A 21,729-nucleotide genomic window follows, 5' to 3' on the forward strand; every position below is an offset into this window, starting at 1 on the left:
TATAACCTGGCATTGATTAATTATTATCCCCAGGTGTAATTATCTTAATGATGGGAATAAACTCCCTGAGCAAAGTGAATCAGGCAAAGACTTTTAGCGTATGTGGTCTATGGTACGTGTCTGTGGGGAAAATCTGCTTCTCAGCTACTGCTAGTGACACAGTCCTTTCTCTAGATTCTTGCATAAAAAGGCTAATATTTTTTCTCCACAAATAACATCTCTAATACACAAGTCATCTTCTTCATCCAAAGAACTAAAACTCTCACCTAGACTCCATAAACATTATGTCTCAATTTACTCATTAAAGTTTTTCTCTTTTTCAGATCTTGATAAATGTGATCTAGACCCTCTCATCCAGAGAACTTCAGGAAATATAATTTCCTAAGTCTACTGTTTCAGCTGTATCACATTTTGAATTAATTTCCCAGGAGCTCTTTTCCTTTTCTCATCAAGCAAATAGTTATCTTTACCTGTGAAGCAGAATCATGTCTACGACTTCTCAGTCAGCACTGAAAAGACAGGACTTCTCTGAGCAGCCCTTAGTTTCAGATCCAGTTATCCACCAACTGGATCATCAAAGAATTTGCTTTTTCTTTGTCCTTTGGAGGAATTCCTGGTCAGCATCTGTCCCAGCGATCTTCTAAAACACTTCTTAAACTGTTCTTTACTGATTCAGCAGCAGTGAAGTCTCAGTAGTGAGAACTTACTATTTATTATGCTACCCAATGTCACCTCATTTTTTTCTTTTTATCTTCCAGTCTGTTGGGGTTTAGGGTTTTTCCTTTTGTTTCTTCCTTTTAGGGAATTTACTCCCATAGATTGTTAAGAGACAATAACGACTGATACTTCAGAAAGACAAAAGAAGTTGCCACGGGAAGGTTGTGGCTGGCTACTCTCTTAGCTGAAGGGGTTTCCCTTGGAGGGGCAGAGATACCACGGATTTGGGCTGGGAGGAAAGGGGCTGGATGCAGCTTCTAGCGCTCTTGCTCTCTTGGCATTTGGAGGGGAAACAGGTTGTGATTGCTGTGGGGAGATTTTGCCACCACTGCTGGGTTCTGTCTCTTGCTGCCTTCTTCTACCGTGAGTGAAGCTCTGCTTGTGGTAGCGGCTGTTGCACTGGAACCTTATTAACGCCCTACCTCACTAAAAAAGGACCCTTTCACCATCTGCTTGGGTGCCTCAGGGGAAACCCCGGGATCCCCGAGCCCCTTCCCCCTCCAAGGGAGCCTCTCCTGGCTGTGTTTGGGAGCTGGGCTGCCGCTGGCTAGCCCCGCTGTTTCTCTGCCATGGCTCTGGATTTTTTGCTACACTGTAGGCACGCACCCCCTGCCTGCCGGGACACCCTGCAGCTCTTGCCACAGCTGCCGGGTTTCTGCTACCTCTTGCTTGCTACCCGGGGTGAGCCTGCCCTGCTGTTCCGGCCACTGCTCCGAGGTTCCGGCTGCAGCCCTGTTTTGCCACCCAGCCCGCCTGCCATTACCGCGTGAGGGAGACACGCCAGAACTCGCGCCACAGCGCCCCCTGCAGGCGCGGGGAGCCATCGCCCCTGCCCTGCGCGGGCGGGAGCCGCCAGCGCCCCTGCCGGCCGTGAGCGGAGCTGCACCCGAGGGGAAAGGGCTCCAAGGGCGGTGCGAGACTTCATTGGGTTCTCTGGTTTTGTTTTGTTTGTTGTTGTTTCCGTTGTTGTTGTTCATTTGCCTTGTTATACTTACCCATACTAGTAAAGAACTGTTATTCCTTTTCCCATATCCTTGCCTTAAAGCCCCTTAATTTCAAAATTATAATAATTCAGAGGAAAGGGGGTCATATTCTACATTCCAAGAGAGGTTCTCGCCTTCCTTAGCAGACACCTGTCTTTCAAACCTAGACACAGTCCTTCGCTGTATCATTTCTGGTCTTTATTGTAAACAATGTCGATAGTTTTATATTGTGGCACTAAAGTGAGCTCTCAGGGGCTCTACTCCATCATCAAGGTTGGTGGGCACATGCCTAACCCAGCCTAATAGTGAGCATTACATTTGTACTTGGGTAAAGAAACATTGCTCTTCCTCATTAAGACTCAGGAAAATCCACAAACGCCAGAGGTTTATGTCCAAAGAGGAGACAGAGGAGTCCTGCAACTTTATTCGAATAAAGGGAGAGAGTCCACCAGGGCACACGCCCACAGGATTTTCTCTCTCGAGGTTTCAGAGGGCGCAGCCTCCTTTTATCCTAAGCTCCCGGCCACACGTTGCCCTCTTCTTTTCCCCACTGGCGGAGGTACTAGGAAGGTACAGCCTTCCCGAACCGCCTACCACAAATTTCCCCCTTGAACCTGCTATATTACCCCAAAATTCAGGGCTTGTTGGCTTCAACGGCTTGTGCAGACCCCTGTCTGTTTCAGGAGCCAAGCTGTCTGGGCTCTGCAACAAACCTGCTGCACAAAGTTAATAGAAACATTAACACCCATTTCAAAGATTTTAACACCCATACCTTCACCCATCAAATTGTTTGTAAAGACATTAGCTTTCCTCCCAAGACTGAACTCTGTATTCCGTGAAACGCTCTTAACAGTGATACAGCAGAAGACACGATAAGAGTAGCATTGCAAATATTGTCTTACAAGCTGTATCTCATTCCTCAGTGAGCAGTGTTGAACATCCAGGACTCCGATAAATAACAAATATGTTATTGTGTAAGAGTGTACATGACTTTAAAAACTGAGTCTTTCGCATCTTGATGGTCAGACAAGCCTTTCCAAGTGAAGTGTAATTGGAAATGGCTGGTCGTAGTCGATTTGATGGAAAACAATCTGCCCCTTAGAGTAATTATTTGCAAGTTAGAGCAAAAATAATGATATGGTTTTTGCATGAAAATATAAATTTAATTTCTAAATGCCTTAGTTAATGGTTTATGTCATAGCAACCAGGTTAACTTGGATGCTAAAACGAAGCATCAATTCAGGTGGCATCTTAGTAATTATATGCAAGCAAGCTCAGGCAGAGATTTACTACTGATACTCGGTTTAATAAAGTTCTTCCCTCTGCCCGTCACTCCCAGGCGATGGCAAGATTTCGGCAGAAAGGCTGATAGCGACCAGCAGCTTTCCCAGCCCAGCTCCCTACGGCTTCCCCGGCGTACACGCCAGCCAGAGGCGAGGGCAAGACGCGGTTTATTCCCATTAATCGGATACAGCCGGCTAATGGACTTTTTTTTTTTTTTTTTTTTTTTTACTTTTGGCGCGCGTGCGCGCCACCCGCCACGCTTTCGGTGGGGTCTGGAACACCTCAGGGGCAACGAGGAAGCGGCGGCCGCCGCCCGGCTGCAGGGAAGCAGTACTTGGATGGGCATACCGGGAGAGCCAGGCGGGCAGGGCCAGCACGTCCCACGGAACAGCACGGAAGAGCTCCGGAGAGTACCCGCAGGGGAAGCCACCGCTTCCCGCCGCGTCCTCCCCCCCGCCCGCCTTCCGCCGGGGCCGCTCCCGGTTGGCTGCCGGGCAGCCCAACCCGGGCCTGCGTGGAACGGCCCATCGGCGGCGCGGGGTGGGCATTAGCAGCGCGCTGGCGCCTGAGCGGGCGCGTTTCGAAGCCGGGTTCAGCGCCTCCCCCCTGCGGGGAATGGTTCGCCCCCGTCACATGGGGCCGGCGGCGGTGCAGCGCCGGCGCGCGGCTCACGTGCTGAGGGCGGTCATGGCCGCGCTGCTGAGCTCCGCCGGGCGCCTCCGGGCGCTGCGCCCGCTTCTCCCGCCGCTGCTCCCGCCGCTCCTCCGCCCCCCCGCCTCTCCCTCCCCACCGCCCGGCCCCGCCAGGTGAGATTCCGCGCTGCCGCGCTGCCTGGTAGGGTTGGCGGGGCCGGCTGAGGCGGCGCTCCGCACGCCCAAGGGCACTGCCGAGCGTGCCGCCGGGCCCTGCGGTGCTGCCCGCCGGGGCTGGCCCAGGGGCTCCGAGGTGGAGCTCACCCTAGGCCGGCCTGGCGGCCTCGCCGCGTGTGCGCGGCCTCGGGGTGAGCGTAGGGCAAAGGCCGCGCGGGAACCCCGCTGCCCTCAGGCTGGGCGGCCTGGGCTGCCCGCGCCTTCCTCCACGCTGGGCTCAGACCAGACCAGAGCCCTGACCTCTGGGGGACATGGCTGTGGGGGGACACGCCGTGTGGAGGGGGCGTCGAGGAGGAGGGGGAGACCAGGGGAGATAAGCAGTGATGGAATGGAGTTACTTTTCTTGGAGGCATTCAAGAAACGACTGGACGGGGGACTTGGAGTTCTGGCTATAGCTGACAAGGTGGTGATCGGTCACAGATCGGACTCGATGATCTTGGAGGTCTTTTGCAACCTAAATGAGTCCGTGATTCTGTGACTGACTCTGAGTACCTGCACAGTTGGAATCTGGGCTTTCTCTTCGTGCCCTCATACTCTGCTGTGTGTCTTGTCAAGAGGGACGTCTTGATTTCTTTGCTGGAGTACTCTCTTCCTTCCATCATGCAGGTAGGGTGGAACACTTACCCTGTCCTACCCACCTGTGTGCATCCCGGTTGTGGTTTTGACCACAGTTACGTGTGGTTGGTGCCCTGCAGGAAGCTTAGAGACACAAACCTTCATTAACACAACTCTAGACACATACAGATTCATGAGCTGATCTAAGGGCTTAGTGCTACCCAAGGGAGAAGGTTGTTCTGTCTCTTGTCTCGTGTTATATCTCTGATGCTCCCTCTAAGTCAATGTAGCTTAATTTCTGGTAGAAAACGGGAACAGTTTTCTGCCATTCTAAATAGGTAACTATGGTCAGCAGAGGACTTGGTGAGTTCCAGAGTTTGTTCAGAAGAAGGGATGGGAAAAGACAAGAATCAAGAATGGAGAACTCCTAGAGGGAAGTCTCATTGTCAAAATAAGGACATTGTTGCTAATTTCCCTACCTTAATTGTATATTAGTCTTACTTTGGGGCTGTTTCATTGGTAGCCTGGCCAAAATCTTACCTAAAAAAGATACGTAGTTTTCTGTGGGCTTTAATAATTGAAGATGCCATCAAATGCTAAAGTCAGTGTGAAGGATGGAGTAAACCAGCTCAGGAAGAGCCAGGAACCAGGAATATCTGATTTATGGTTGGTAACAGAACCATATTTAGCTAAATAAACAGAACGTTTATTTAGCTGCAAATTAAGAATAAACCTTTCTTATTTCTAGCAACTAATTTTTGTTTTACTCAGCTGGAAGCCTAATTCCCTAAATTAATTTGTTGCGAAAAATAATATTCACCAAAATTCATGTGTGACTTGGTGAAGGACTAGCTGGTTTTTTGCCCTTAGAACTCCATTTCTAGAAAGAACTTTAGAAGTGCTTTATGTGATGATATTTTGATTCTTACAGCTGGGGTTTGGTTTTTTGGTTGTTTCCCTCCCAATACTTTTTTCTTACACCAAATTATACTTAATTTCAGGTATAAATCGGGTCATATGTGGGATAGTTCAGTGATAATGCTGTAAACTCTTTTGAAGCTTTTTGTACGTTCTTCCTGTCCAGTAATTTCGTTCCTAAGATAAGTTTTCACTTAAAATCTCCATGTCACACTACCGTATGTATTTAGGCATCCTAGTGCACAAGTGATGATCTAGAGCTGAAGTGTAAAGCAAACGTAATACTTACAAACTGAAATTTCATATATTAAGCATATGATCTAATTTAATTTTTTTACCTTAAGTAACTATTCACTGATTTTTTTTTTTTTTTTACTTAAGCCTTAATTTCTGGAACTGGACCTCCTTTGAAGAACTAGACTGGCATATGGACAACATTTGGGCTTGCTATACTTGCTGTTCAGGTCTCAAGATTATTTTGAGAATGAAATGCAGTCTACTTGGAATAGTAGGGGAAGACACACCCAGTTTCAAGATTAAATAAATAAATAGGAATAATCTAGCATTTTGCAAGAAAACTGTAAATAACTGTATGTTTACATGTGCTTAGTAGTCACTTTAGCACTGAACATGATAAAGTCAGTTCAGAGGCAAGTCTGTGACTATCATTACAAAAATGGTTACAGAAAAGTTGCAAATGTGAGAGATGTGAAAGAGCAAGCTTCACATTCATGCTGAGGTTTTATCAAAGCATCATTATTGCTTTGATTTTTAATCTAAACTTCTTTGAAAAATGAGTTAGGATAGTAGATGCATATACTAATGGTTGAGAAGCATTTCATGACAAGTCAGATTTAAGACAAATTTACTCTTTCACTTGGCCACCTCTGAAATGTGAAAATGTTGAGCTACATGTTGTCACTCTCCTGCCATGCAATTTTATTAAACTATGGTAGAGCAATACGACAAACTTCAGATCTACAGCAGCAAACTTCAGCAGTGTGCTAATTTACGTGGTACGAATTATTTACTGGGACTTTGCTCACAGAAGCTTCACTAAGGGAAAAAATGCCTGAATTTGCTGTTAGTATCTGACTGTCAAGAATGCTGTAAAAAACCTCTCCATTGATAAGTGTTTAAAGTAGATTTTTGAGTTAACATCAGGTTACTTTGGGGGGGCCTTTATTCTACATACTGTAGGTAATGATGTTATGGTTTGATGTTACAGCTTTCTGCTGTGGGAAAGTTAGTGCTTAGAAAAAGCATATTGGCTCCATTCTTCCCGCACTGTCCGCCCTGTTGCTGGCCACCTTGTCTTGCTCTAAATCAGGGAAGGAGAACAGTTAGGCTCCTAAAGCATAGATCATGGGAGTTTAGCTGAGGAGGAAAATCAAGGAGAATCAATACAATAACAAAAAGAAACCAAGCCAGCAAACCCACTCCAGTGTTGGCTCCTCTCTGTACAGCCCACAGGTCCTGCCAGGATCCTGCTCCTTCACGAGCTTGTCTCTGTGTTGTCAAAACCGTATTCAGCATAAATCCAAAAGACAGCCCCATACTTGCTACTTTGAAGAAAATTAACCCAAGCATGGAAGATGCTATGCCCTTATTACAACTTGTGCTTGTAAGGACTCTTGCCTTTTGATCCTTTGTGATGTGTTTCAAGTATGTTGGTAAGATGGGAGAGGGAATATCCTTTTAAAAAAGGTTTCAGATTGCTGGAGGGATGGGTTTGCTTAAGTCATAAGTTAAAAACCCAAATGATTCATGGCATGGTGAATGGTGTATTTTAATTTTGGGGGTTTTTTTTGGTTTTGTTTTTTTTTTTTTAGATTAGCTGCAAACAAGTTCTTTTTGGCTGTTCACGATCATACTCAGCAATCCATTACCAGTGGACAAAAATGTAAGACTGAATGCTTAATAAAAGCATAGTACTGAATGCCTAATTACATTAGCAAAATGATAGAAGGAAGGGTCTTCAAATGGAGAGGAGACATACAGTAGACTTGCTTTTCATAATACTCTGTTGTAATAAAGTTGCACAAGCTTCACTGCTGTTATAGTTGTTTTATGTGTTTTACTGTTGGATATAAAATGCCAAGACACTTCCCAAGGAAACATAATCATAGAGGTGTTAAGGTTGGAAAAAATCTCTAAGATTATTGAGTCCAGCTGTTAACTGACACTCCCATCTTCACTACTAAACCATGTCCCCAAGTGCCACATCTACCTGTCCTTTGAACGCTTCCAGGGAGGGTGACCACCACTTCCCTGGGCAGCCTGTTCCAATGTTTGACACCTTCTTCAGTGAAGAGTTTTTTCCTAAGATCCTAAGTGTAGTACAAAGGAAAGGTTTTCTATTTTGCTTCTTGTGAATCACTTAGGCAAGTTTTCTAGATATTCTCCAAGAAACATGAGCTTTCTCAGTCTACATGAAAAAACATTAATTTTTCTCTGTTGTAAGATCCTGCTATATCTCCTTAAACAAGTGTACAATGGCCTGAACATTGTGGCCTTTTCGTATAGCTAGCTGATCATGGCTAACAGTAAAAATACTGTTCTAACAGTTGTGTGAATTGTGCTGGGATCTCAGGTGCTATATTTAGTCTTATGTTTACTAAATTTAGTGTTAGATCTGGAGTGCTTTTATGTACACTAATGAATTCTAACTCACTTAAGTTTGCCATTATTCTACTTCGAACATGGCTTTATTTTGAGAACTATTTAATGCAGTTTTTGCATATTTAGTTAGAAAACAAAATATTCAGTACTTTTTGTAGAAAAAGCACAGCAGCTACCTTATTGCGGCTCTGATAAAGGGAGGCAAATATCCATATTTATAATTAAACGTGGTTATCTTCATATACTTATGCAAATAAATAAACAATACATGAATAAATATATAGATGAATATATAAATAGAATTATTTTTTTGAATATTTGGAATTGGTCAAGTGTTACAGAAAATAAACTTTCTGCTACTGCAAGGGAAAACATGAGCATCACCTACTTTTTGAGTTTTGGGAAAGATGGAACTTTATTTACTCAAGCTCGTGTGTAAGATATGTTCCTATATTAAAGGTACTGCCTTTAGTCTGCTCTAGCAATGTGGAAGACATAAGTATGTGGGTACAGCACTGGGATTCTCACTGAAACCCTTGTAAACAGAAGAATTTTACTAATTCACTTCGTATAAATTCCTCCACGCACACTTCATCTCTGCATAAGATTTTCTGTGAGTTTATCTTCAGCTACTTTCCCAATGCTGTAAGTTAAACTGGAGGTGCAGTTACCACTTGTTTTGGTATTACAAATGCACAGTTAACCTTTCCTGTGTGGGCGAGGTCTGCTGTTGTGGAGACAAAGCTGAAAATCGTGTAAAGGCTCCAGTATCTGAAGGCTACTTCTAATCTTGTGATTGTGGGAGTTGGAGAGAGATCACTTCACAGGGCTCAATATATCCTTTTGAGCTTTTCCCAGTTCTGAAGCATAGTAGAGAGAAATTACACATTTTGGAGAAGAACCAGACTGCTCATTCAAACAGATATGAAATTTATTGTGCAGCTTTACGTGCTTACAGATGAAGTGTTTCACATAGAGAAAATCTTAAAATGCTATCTGAAGGTAATTGATGAAAGTAAGTACTTGGCATTCATTTCAGCTCTTGGGGAAGTATGTGTTTTGTTGTGTAGCATAGCATTTAAGTCTGAAAAAAGTTAATTAAAATAATTGAGAAAATATGATTACATCATAAAACTATGTAATCTAACATCTTGAACTGAGGCAGGATCAGAAGTATCAAGGTCATGCATGATAGATTTTTTTTTTTTCCCCTTGCTCCTAATCTTACTTTATAAGCTCCCAAATGAGAAAGCTTGACTGAAGTATCCTGTTCAAGTATTTCATTACAATTAATATTAGAACCATTAGTATTGGTTGTGTGATGCCTGATGGATTTGGTTCAGTTGCTTCTCTGGTTGGAGAGTGGGATGGGATAGATGAGTCCTTTGAGTGTTTTATACTTGTTTTTTTCCTGAATAAACACACCATGACAAAGAGATCATTATCTGTATTTTAGCTATGTTCCTTTTTTTAGGACTTGAGAATTTGAAGGTTTTTTGCTGTGTGACATTTCATGCTTAGCAAGCAGTGCCTCATTTTCAGTACTTTGTCGGCTGCACTTTGTTGTCTAGCCAGCTGTACCCCATCTTAAGTTTCTGTGTTTGTGTTTTGTCCAAAACATACAACTTGTGGTCTGTATTGAAGCTATTATTGCACATGGATTGTTTCCTAGTTGGGTCAGGAGATAGCTTCACTTAGACTCTCCCACAATATTCCCAGTTCCTCAATAAACCACATTTTAATTTTGTATATATATTTAAAATTTTTGTTTACACAACTGCTGCACCCATATTTTCTAGCTAGAAGTACATTGTATCTCCTTGTTTTGCTTATGAGGTTGTCAGGTAAAGTGGTGCCAAAAGCTTGTACATCAGTCCGTATTTTTTTTACTATGCTTCTGTTTTTCCCATAACTTCTATGAGTTTTTCAAAGTAATTTCAAAGGACTGGAGTTTGAGTAAGATCCATTAATTTGTATTTAATATATCTTAATGTTTTCAGAAATGATTTGAGTCATTCTTCTGTATTCTCACCTACACCCCCATCTCCTTGTTAAAATTAGTAGTGATAGTTAAAATTTACAGAGGATGGTTGCAATTAACATTTCTTGAAAGCCAAACAGTGTATAAGCTGTAATTTTTTCCCTATGAAAAGGTAATTTCTAAAATCATATTTATTACATTTAGAAACCTTTCTTGTTGCCTTTTTAGGGGACTTCCTGACTGAAATGGTTAATGTGGCCTTCTTGATTTTTATCCTTGCTTTTTTTCTATTCTCCTTAATTGTGTGTTGTTTTTCAACTTCGGAAATTTAAAGATTTCCTGATGCATGGATAACTGCCTCATTTTGTCAGCTTCTTTTTGTGTTTCATAGCGAGGTTGTGCCATTAGTATAAACTTTCACCATGTCTACTGTGTTCTCCTGTCCTTTGCCTGGTTGCCTGAAATCAAACCTAATGCTGTGTCCCTTAATTTTTTAAGTTTGTATCTTCTTTGAAAGCTGACTTTCTGGTCTGCTCAATCTTTCATCTTACAGAATAGTGAACTCCTGGGGTTTTTTTGGTCTTTCTGGGTTTTTTAAAGTTTTGAGTTCTTAGTTGATTTGTTGTGATACATACCAGATTCAAGACAGTAGATGCTGCAGCTTCACTCAGCCTTTGAAGCCACAGTTACTCTTTAAAAATTCTTATTTATGGGATTGGCTTAACATTACACAGCACTGTAAACAGTGCTGAGAGTGTAATTGATTCAAATGCTGAAGGCCTACATATAATGAGGTACACCTGAGTCTTACAGTAAACATATTTCAGATTGATGATGATCGTTCAGGTGGATGCCAGTGAAAGTTTGAGTTCCTCAGGTTGTTTTATAATCTCATACAGTTTTCACCTGTCTGTCTGAACTGAACTGAACTGAAACTCAGACTCCCATATTGCCATTCCTTAAAATGTCTTTAATCAGTATAAATTAACAGAAGCACCAGTACCAACAATATTTGGCAATATTGTGGGGGGGTGTAAATAGAAATGCCCAATTCTGCTCAGCTTTCAGAAGGTGAAGTTACTGTATATAAGTCTATAGTGTTTTACAGTGTGCAGCTGTGGCAATTGATATGCTGTAATATCCTAAACTTAATGTTATAAATAGCATCACGCTAAATGCTAAGCAGGAGAGTTAAGTAGCAAATGAAACTTTAGAGTCTTCTCATGCTGTTAACCAGCTTATGTTGAGCATGCACATACTGTTTTTATCTTTATACTTCATCTGATGGAGCTGGGCAAATACTTTAAAATATTTGTGACTTCTGACATGTGGAGAATCTTACAAGGATGGCTTTCTTAAAACAGTGCAGGACCTAAGAACTGTTAGATACAAATCTGTTTATAGTTAGAAGTGTTCTGTATGTCATAAAATAATAATTTGAATTATTTGAAAAATACTATAAAACATTAGCATGTTTTTATAGGGAAATGAATTTCAATTTTAATCTGAAGCACAAGAGTTTTGTCTACTTGTGCTTTGATTGTTAATGGAAATCAAAATATAAATTTCTGTGTTACAAAGACAGCCCTGTGTTGCCGCAGCTTCCAGTGCATTTTTGTAACCTTTCTGGAAGTATTCTGAAAAGCTTTCAAGTAGCTCTTTTAATGTGTATATAGGAGTGGATGATTCAATTTTCTTTTTTTATTTCTATCTTTAATAAAAAAATAACTTGCAATCACTACAGTTTCATTCTTGTAGCTATCAACTGGCTAGCTCGAAGCTGAGTATTGCTGTTTGTGTTATTAAGGAGTTATTTAAGTTCTAGGCATCTCACTTGTTTATTAAACCCTGGAAGAGTTAAAATTTATTATCTGACTGTTATTCTTACCTTGTGCTACTGGATTTTATGCTAATTAGTCTAATGACTTCTGTTTTCCAAAAGTACCCTGTTTCTGGTTATAGGAGGCAGTAGAAGGAGAAGAGGAAAAGGAGGGAAAGATCAGGGAAAATGACACCCTTGGGAATACTTTTAGTAAGAGGTGGCATTACTAGTAGCAACAAAAAAGTTTGATGTTAATCTGACAAGCTTCTTACCGTGAAAAGTAGTGTTTCAGAGCTTTTTTTCTTTTTTTTTCTTGTGTTATTTCTAGTTTCTCTGATTCTGGGTACCTTTTCTTTCTCAATTTCTTTTTTTTTCTGGTTAATTTTGGTGGGTTGTGGACATTGTGAGCTGTTTCCACTCTAACCTGATGGAACAGTAACTTTACTTTTTTGTAGAAGTAGGTGGATTGGCATTGTGCTAGGTTAGTGAGTGAAATAAACTCACAGATCTGAGTAGAATGAGAGCTAACCCAAAGGGATCAGTGGGAACTTGTATCTAGCAAGAAGTAGAACGGAGGCTGAAAGAGGGGATCTGTCCTTTTTTGTCAGTCTTTCTTCCCTTCAATTCTTTCTTCCTTATCCTTTCCCTAGTGAAATACCATGCAGATTATTTGCTGGGCTCTGGAATATTCTTCAGGAGTAAACTTTAAGAGATAGGGCAGTGTAAAAACTGTGTTCTTGAAAAAGGTAATGCCAAATCGTAGTGATGTTCTTCATTATTAAAGGATTTTTAAAAAATACTTAAAAAAAATCAAATATAATCTATTAAACTGTTGTCATGGCTCCATTAGGAAAGAGATTCTGCTTCAGGCTACTTCTAGAATTTACGGCCTGCTGAGTTACTAAATCAAGATTTCAAACAGCAAGGAAAAAGTTGGTCTTTGGGCTACTTTATGCTCACAAGAGGCAACTACATGGTAAACCACTGGTCTGTTTTTTGTACCCCAGTGATGATTTTCTGCAATTTAGCAGCTTGCTGCCAGTGCTTCTGAAACACGCAATTGCCAGGAGCAAGCTTTTCTCCTCCACTGGACTTCCTCTCCTCGAGCCTTAAACTACCACTGTTTGGTGAGAAACCAGCCAGCAGATAGACCTGTGAAAAAGCTTCAGGGCCAGGAAATTGTTTTGTCGAGAATGTCAGCACTCTTGGCTTTTAGGCTGCTATTTCACAAAATGTGGAGCCATTACTGTATAGGACTCCTGGAGCACCTCTAACAGCAGGGAGTACAAACTAGGGGTTTTGGGTTTTTTTTAAACTAGTCTAGAAAGCTTACAAAAATTTAGCTGAAGAGCTGTCTGAAGAGTCAGAGATGAGGGAGGGCAATTTCGGAAGTTGCTACATCTTGTTTTTGCCACCCAGCAAGTATTACTTTTTTTTGTATAGGATTCTGGAGGAGAATAGTCTGGTTTATTTTATGCGGTTGTAATCACAGCTGAGAACAGACTTCCTAAAATGCTTGTGTGTAATGATAATTTCACCTGCACAGGCTGTTCATAACCTTGCTGTGGCACACATACAGTTTTCTTATTCTTCGGTAGATCAACTTATTCTTCTTAAAAAAAAAAAAAAAGGCAAGCCTTTTTTTTTTATTGCGTTATTGGAAATAAGAACACTTTCTCATTATGCTTCTTGTTTTTTTTTTTTGTTTTTTTTTTTGTTTTTTTTTTTTGAGAAAATAAATATTTAAACAAATTTGCTGTTGATGTTTGGTTTACATGGCAGAATGGACGGATGCTTCGTGTTGGTTATTGTAAATCCTGCAAAATGTGGAGTGATCCTATCCTGTTGGTGTTTAAGCTGTTGTTTATCACACTGGCCTCTGCATTAGTTCTTGTGCATTTTAATTGACAAGGAAGGTATGATTTGCTCTCTTGATTTGCTGTGTTCTGGAAGATCTGTCTGTGACTGTTCTTGAGATTTTTCAAAACCTTATGAGAGCTTTAGTGAGTAGCTGTAATGGGACAACAGACTTTTATAGCACTTGGATGACTTAATTTTTATTTTTGTGGGAATAGTATTTGAACCATTTAATTCCTCAGGTGAAAGTAACTGTAAATCTCAGAGAAACGTATCACTGTGAGAAAATGTATGACTGACTTCTCAAGTAAAAAGACACTGAAACGAATCACTTATATTTGTTTATTTTAAAATGGAATGGTTTTGAGACTATTCATCAGCAAGAAGTGCATTATCTTTTTGACATTAGGTGACTAGTCTAGATCCAAAATGACTCACAGAATTGTAATCTTTATTTTTCTGTTTGTTTCTGTTCAAGCAGAAGCATTTTGAACCAAATAAGGTTCCTTACACTTGCACCTCAAGAGGAAGGAAGTGTTAAAGAAGAACCAGTTTCAGAAGTTCGAACCAGAACGACCTGGCAGTTTGACTGGGCATTAAATAAAGTGGATAACTCTGTCAGAAAAACTGGCCGCATCCCTAAAGCTCTTCTACTAAAAATCTTCCAGGAAATAAGCAAAGCAGGTAAGTTGCTTCCAATTAAAACAAAATAAAGCTAAATTTCAGGCTGGTATATAACCAAGGAAAGGAATTTATCAAGCCAAAGAAGTGAATTGAGTATTCTGATCTGTATTTTGTCTTTGAGTGTTGTTTGATCTGCTGTATATGTTGATGGCTAGGCTTTAAATGCTTTAGAGATATTATTTTGCTTTGAATGCTCTTGTTAGCTTTTTCAAGGTTTATTTTTGTCTTTAAGAATTTATAAGTCTCATAAAAGTGTACTTTTAAGGTATGTTTTAGTGCCTTGCTTACTGTGGATTTTTAATCTGGTAATGCACTTTCCTCATAGAACTGTGTCGTGCTCTCTGAGCTGGGATCATACCTGTCTCCTTTGCACAGTATATTTTTAAAGTGTCTGTAATGAACCATGCTGCCCTTAGGATGTTATTTGTTTTAAAGTGGAACTACAACAGGGAAATGTGGAGGTGATCCACAAGTTTCCACGTTCCCACGTAGCTGTGGTTATTCATGACTAGAAAGCTTTATTTTTTTGAATAAAATAAAACCAAATAGCTGAAGCATTGTCCATTCTGACAGATTCAATACCTCTTTGGCTGAAATATGTAGACTACATTTTTGCAAACCAGCTGCCACAATTGATGAGGTTTGGTACAAGTTAGAATGAGTCAGTGGAGATATTTAAAGAATATACTTGCTAAGTACTACTGCCAATATTTATCAATGGCAGCATGTATTGTTTTGCTTAAGTTTTAAACTTTGCTGTGTATTGCTCTGGACTGTAATGGCTTGTCTAGCTGGCATTGTGCTTTTAAAAGTTTTGCATTTTATTGTTTAAAGGCTAAGCCTTCAATTCATGCTCTTTCTGTTGAACTTAGTTTTTTCTTTTTTGCTTGGGATATCCTTTCTGATTCTGACTGCTTTGTCTTTTTTTAGATGTAAACCTCTAATTCGCAAATGTGGGTTGGCAAGAATTTTGTGTCTCTGAACCTCTCTGCAAGTAGTTCTTCATGAACCTTGACTAGTTCCACAGTTTTTAAGTCATATTAACAAAAATGTTAATTACTTATAGGGTTTTCCTTTGGCTTTGTAATTGTATTTAGAAATAAAAGCACAGAACCTCACAAATGATTTAACTAAGGTGCTGTTAGAGTAAATGGCAAATATTACCATATGAAACTTTAGTCCTTGTTTATTAATTAATAAAGAAACAAATTTAGCAAAAGTGTGGGAGCTTAGTGTTGATTTCTGCCTGTTTGTATTTTTTTTCCATTTCTAATTACAACACAAAAAAACCTTGATAAAGGTGTTTGCAGTAGATCTTGTTGTGCATCTCTCCATGCTCAGACTGCCAAAAGTTTTTGATTTTCTTTTCGCTTTCAAGGTATTAAGTTACTAGTAGTTGCAGCACTGGCATTCTGAAACTGAAGATGTGTTGGCATTTTCATTGCATGAAGTAATTGTGTGCAGGGATTTAAAAGTCGGTCATTTATGAACTGATGGTCATACTTGACAGTATGTTATTTCTAAAAAAACTCATTTTTATCTGAAATTGCTGGGTTTGCATCTAAACATGGGATAGAATAAAAATTGTCTTCAGCTGATTGGGTCATCTGTGGTAGATTCTGCAGTTCTGCCTTTCCCTCAGGAATAGTAGTGAAGTGTAAGAAAGAGATGAGTTTATAGTTAACTTTTTTGACAATCTGTGACTAGTACAGAAGTAAGAAAAGGCAGATAATATTACCGTTTCCTTCACTATTCTCTAGATGTAAATTTTCTCATTTGTTATGTATTAAACATAGGCATAAACTGGAAATGGAAGTTTAGATGTGGAAATGTTTCTGACTAGCAGTTCTGGAATTATATTGAATTGGTATGAAGTATTTTGACATTTTAGAAACTTACCGGAAAGTTATGTCCGTGTTAGGATGAAATGATCTCAGGATCTTGAGCTGGAAAGTTGAAAGCATTAGATAGTCTAAGTTTAGGAATTGTGTGTTGTACTTTTAAAAATTTCTGCTCGGCGAAGCTCATTATTGTGCTAAATGGCATGTTTTGTCACGAATCTTCTTAGGATAGCGCACAGTAATGTCCTTGTTTAATCATTTGGGTATCCTGTTCATGAGAAATCTTCAGTCTTGGAGAAAATTCTATATTCTATAGAAAATGTTTAAATATTTCAGTAGGTCAGTCTCAAATCTTCTTTCTAATATCAAATGCATAATTATTTATGAAGAAATTTGTGTTTTTGTTCCACTTGCAGGGTGTCCAGGGAGTAACCAGACCTTGCTTTTGTTACAAAGTTGCGGTGCTGTCTTACCAGAGGTATTGTCACCTGAAAGAACAGAACTGGCCCATATGATATGGGACAAGATGAAAGAACTTGGTACGTTGGGTCTGTTAGCCCTTCTTGCAAGAACAGCTCTGTGCTTTAGTTACTCTCTTTGTAATGAAAGAGACTGTATTTTAATAGTGTTTAAATGTTAGGTTATAACAGGTTGTACTTATTACCGAATGAAGAGTAGATTTTATTATTCAGGTGAAAGACCTGTTTCTAATTCTGGGGGTTATAGTGACATCTAGGGGTGTTAATCTAAAATTCTAAAATCTAAAGATTTTTTTTTAAAAGATGCTTAAATTGGACTTTTGCTTGTTTTTCATTATTGAATTTACTTTTCTGTTAGATGTTACCTTTATATCTGGTGGGCCGAGTATTCCTAGTGGTACCAACTATTTTATCAGATGATATTTTTATTGTGAGTGAGTCATTTATCTATAGATAATGCATAGGTGAATTGCTGAATCTGTAAAATAAATACAGCTGTAGAGATTGCTTGCACATGAGCATTGCTGTTACTGTGCTCGTTATGTTTTAGCCTTTTATAAACACGTGAGCTGTTAAGTAAATGTCTGATACTTCAAAGGTGAATAAAATGAAGCAGCCTCCTAAGTTCATACAGAGTAAAATTGACATGAAATTAATTACCTGAGAAAGCTATGAAGCAATGTTGAATTTAGAGAATCTACATTCACTGACTATGGCTGAAATATTTCCTTAGGTGCTGTGTATGATACAAGCCATTACAATGCTTTACTTAAAGTCTACATTCAGAATGAGCACAAATTTTCTCCGACAGAATTCTTGGCCAGGATGGAGGAAGCAAATGTGCAGCCCAATCGAGTAGGTACCCTTTTACAGGATCTTCATTCTTAATAATAGTCTCCATTTATTGAATGGAAATAGCTAACTTCCCCTTTTTGTTTTCTGTAGGTTACATACCAAAGATTGATTGCTGCTTATTGCAATGAGGGTGACATTGAAGGAGCAAGGTATTCTTTTGCATTTATGTTTAAAGGGATTTCCACAAAATCTGTTTCTCATATTCCCTACCACTAGTGTTAAAACTGATTTCTGTGTAATTCATAGAAATTGAGCAGAGCAAAGAAGGGTTTTATATATTTTAACCAAGCAATGCAGAGCAATTTCGTGGATACTGCTGAAACCTACACAAACAAAATAAAAATAAGTGATAGAACAGTGTGTTGAAATCAAGTTGTATTCACATTGCTCAGAAAATAACTTGTTTTGTCATTTCTAGAGCCATCATGAAAAACTGTGAGGTTAGGAAGGCTTACTGTTTTTGTAAGAAAATGGCTACTGGGAAAGGCATTTGAGAATAAAGTGGGCTAAGGAGCAAATAGTAATAATTCTGTTTGTTGTCATTACACAGGGCTTGCTGGGTATCTCTTCAACTATTTTAGCAAGGTTAAGTTGTAACAATGTGATTGAGAGGCATGAGAAATAAGTAAAAGGAAGATAAAAATTTGAAAAAAACCAGCCCCACCCTAGTGTCTGCATATTCCAAAGTGGCAAATACAAATTGTCTTATATTTTGCAGTAAGATTCTTGGATTTATGAAGAGCAAAGATCTCCCCATCACTGAGGCAGTATTCAGTAGCCTTGTGAAAGGACATGCAAGATCAGGGTAATGTTTCATACCTTTTATTCCTTTTGTTTACTCTTAGCTTTACTAAAATATAAAGTGATACTGTACAGAAAAAATTACATGCTGCAAAAGAGTGTGATGGTTTTGAATAATAATATGTAGAAGACTGTCTCTACATTTATGAAGCAAAAAAGCTATTCAACAAAGGAAGTAGATTTTTTTCTTGTGTCTGAAAATCTTGTATTTCAAGATAAATTACTGTACTTCTGTAGTATTTGAGAAGAAATTTGCTGCACTTAGTTCTGAACTTTATAATCTGTTAAAGTTGAAAGAGTATTTTAAGTAATACAATTATTAAAAAGATTTGCACTTTCACCTTTCAGGATTTGCTTAGTTAAAATAAGTTTCTCTAAGCTTGTGCAGTCTTTGTTTCCAATTCTAATTAATTTAATGAGGAAATATGGAAGTTGCAATAAACATCATTATGATAAAATCTACTGAGGGTCTTCCTTTGAATTCTTTTAGAGATATGAAGAGTGCAGAAAACATCCTTTCAGTGATGAGGAGGGCTGGTGTTGAACCAGGTGCAGACACCTATTTATCACTGCTGAATGTGTATGCTGAAAAGGGTGATGCTGATAGCATCAAAAAGGTATTGCAAATTTGAATTTAAATACAACTTGTTAGATCTTTTGTTCAGTATAACTTTGGAATGCTTTCTGTCCATGCAGGAGGAATAAGAAGAATTTTATAATTGGTTTCCTCCCACTTTGAAGTAATTAACAATTTTTATTTTTTTTTTTGCAATTGAATAGCTGGTTAACTGGAAGCAATGTCATAACTTCTGAAAAATACTTGTCTTTTGATAGTGGCATTTCACTCTGGGAAGATAGATTTGTCATTGAGTGATTTAATAATTCAGGGTTTTTTTTAAACAGTGCATGTGAGATATCTATGTATTTATTTATGAAAATAAAAAGTAAACCTCGATTATTCTGTTGCCATTGAGCTATCCTTTGGCCATTGAAGCCACAGGATCTTTCCAGTGAAGATGAATTTCCTTTTTTGAGAGTTCATACCAACAAATTAGATACTCGTAAGAGAGGCTTCCTTGGAGCCCTTTCTGTAGCTGATTTTTTTCAAGTATTCTCTCTTACTATTTTTTTAAATTAAAGAAATACTCATAAAGCAATGAGAAAAGATCAAACAAATTTTCTTAAGTTGTATCAGGAGTTTAATCAGATGTAGAAGACCAAATCAAGGAAGAGGGTATTGGAAACATAATTTTCTTCTGTGACTTAAACAAATAGTCATCAACCAGTATTCTTCCAAACAATTACAAAATGTTTGATCAGTCATTCTTCTCTTTAGAAAGTAATTTCTTTTGAAAGTCATCTCACAATGAGAAAACCTCTGGTGTTTTCATATATGGTGTTTAGATATGAGAAAGAAACTATATGTTATATCTGTTTTAGCTGTCCCTTTTTCTTTTTACAGTCTGAAGGTGTTTGAGTCCCTCTCACTACTTCTTGCATATTCTTTCTCTCTACCATGTTCCATTGTCTAAACCTGTGGGTTTTAAAAAAGAAAAAAGCCCAGCCTTTTGTGTTTGTTTTGAATTAAAAAAGTATTCTGTTTCGAGTCACTTTGGAGTTGATTGAAGTTAAATTTGTTTTGGTTTTACAGGTGCTAGAACAGGTTGAGAAGACTGAAGGGTACCTTATGGATAGGATTTTGATGCAGGTGATTTTTAGCCTTGCCAAGGCTGGGTATCCACAGCACATTGAGGATATTAAGGGACGCATAAGATTTGAAAGGGAATTAATTCCAGGTATGTCCTTGGTTCCTGCAGCAGGGTGGAGAGAGAACATTTTTTGTTTGTTTTGTTTTGGGGGTTTTTTTGTTGGTTTTTTTTGTTTTGTTTTGTTTTTCCTTCTTTTTCCAAAAATAGGTAATTTTGTAGTTTTCCCTTGAATACTGAGGGAAAGGAATAGTTTAATAGTTTTGCCAATAATTTGTGGATTCATATGTGTGTTTGTGTGTTTTAGATTGTGTTTTATAAAATCTAAATATGAAACAGCTTTAATAATTTGCATACAAAAATTGATCTATCATTTAAAAAAAAATTCTAAAATTCATTAAGCTTTTATAAGAAAGCAGCACGTGTGGAGTCCTTTCTTCAAACACCACTGCTAAGATTCCTGTTGTGAGAGCTCTTCGTGACTGCCATAAAAAAGGGATACTAAAAACTGAATATGGTTTTTTATTACGTACCTGTAAAGTCACTTCTGGATGTTTAATCTGACTGATAACTGTTAATTATCCTTCATCCATTTTTTCTTTTATGATGTGTCTAGAAATGAGTTTCTCTTTTTCTTATCCTTCTGTCATGCTGCAGTGGTGATACTTCTGTAATTTTTGGCCTAGTCTTTGTACGGGAAAAGTGAATTTCATTGCTAAATAGAAATAATCCTGGAAAAGGTAGTCTCAAATTTGTGCTGTTAATCTTGTTATAAAGTATCTTAATGGTACTTGTAAAACACTTACTTTCCTAGCTTTCACTAATTTTAGTAGCTTAAGGTGAAAAAATTGGGTGCACTTTATTAATACTGTTGTTCTCTGTTTTTCAATTGCTAGATGTAATGAACTTGTGTTTGACTCTGATAACTCATGGCTTTGAAGATATCAGCTTCAGCATTTTGAAGTCTTTAAGTCATTTATCACGTGATGATTTGGACCAAGGTAGCTTCTTCTTGCAACACTGTGTAAATAGAGATCTGGTAAGCAGAACAGCAATACTTTTTTTCTTAATGTAATAGTAACAGTATATTTATTTAGTTTAATGCAACTGTGAAGATTGAAAATGGTGAGTTGTTGCACAGTACTTCAAGAGCAAAAGATGAATTTTATTTTTTTGTATCAACTTGCATAGTAAATTGAAATTCACAAAGGAATTCTGTTTGGCTTGTGTAATATCCATTTTCTAAACATTAGAAGAATCTGACGTTTTTAACAATTTGAGAGATTGATAAATACATTAAATTAATTTTTGGAATTGTTTGCAGCCTCTGAACAAGCTGAAGCAGTACTGTAACGAGTTAAAAGAAGCAAAGATGCACTCGGCACCGTTACAATTTATCTTGCGTTGCGCTTTGGAGGCCAACAGATCAGGTACTCTGCTTATTTAGTTATTTTGCCTGTGCTCATTTAGAGTACTTGGTCACTGTTTAATTGTTTTGTGAATGTTTTCAGCCTTGGCCATTGATGTGATGAAGATGATGAAGGAGGAAGGCTTGCCACTCAGACCTCACTATTGCTGGCCGCTGCTAGTTGCATACCAGAAAGAGAATAATCTTAAAGGTGAGTTGTCTGATAAATGCTCCTGTAGCATTATTGCAAACCTAGTACACAAATCTTACTGCTATGAGATTCATCAGAGATGAAACAAAGCCCTAGCTATGTCTGTCCTCATTTCAAGCAATTTTTCCTTCAGAAA

The 21,729-nt window shown here is 38.7% G+C and overlaps 1 protein-coding gene across 2 annotated transcripts in view; it reads left to right on the forward strand.

Annotated features, from left to right (window-relative positions):
* Positions 1-3,194: 3,194 nt before the first annotated feature.
* The window catches only part of LRPPRC (leucine rich pentatricopeptide repeat containing), an 87,836-nt gene continuing 69,301 nt past the window's right edge, over positions 3,195-21,729 (forward strand). Inside the window, exons 1-11 of one of the 2 annotated variants that reach the window (XM_032102850.1) lie at positions 3,195-3,790; positions 14,087-14,292; positions 16,550-16,672; positions 17,346-17,467; positions 17,558-17,616; positions 18,186-18,272; positions 18,759-18,885; positions 19,920-20,064; positions 20,871-21,013; positions 21,299-21,404; positions 21,486-21,593. In XM_032102850.1, coding sequence (XP_031958741.1) covers positions 3,600-3,790; positions 14,087-14,292; positions 16,550-16,672; positions 17,346-17,467; positions 17,558-17,616; positions 18,186-18,272; positions 18,759-18,885; positions 19,920-20,064; positions 20,871-21,013; positions 21,299-21,404; positions 21,486-21,593 — 1,417 coding nt within the window. In that variant the 5' untranslated portion in view covers positions 3,195-3,599. The remainder of the gene's footprint in view (positions 3,791-14,086; positions 14,293-16,549; positions 16,673-17,345; positions 17,468-17,557; positions 17,617-18,185; positions 18,273-18,758; positions 18,886-19,919; positions 20,065-20,870; positions 21,014-21,298; positions 21,405-21,485; positions 21,594-21,729) is intronic. The other variant, XM_032102849.1, reaches the window with a different exon arrangement.

The sequence above is a fragment of the Corvus moneduloides genome, chromosome 3, assembly GCF_009650955.1.
Source record: "Corvus moneduloides isolate bCorMon1 chromosome 3, bCorMon1.pri, whole genome shotgun sequence".
Lineage (NCBI taxonomy): Eukaryota > Metazoa > Chordata > Aves > Passeriformes > Corvidae > Corvus > Corvus moneduloides.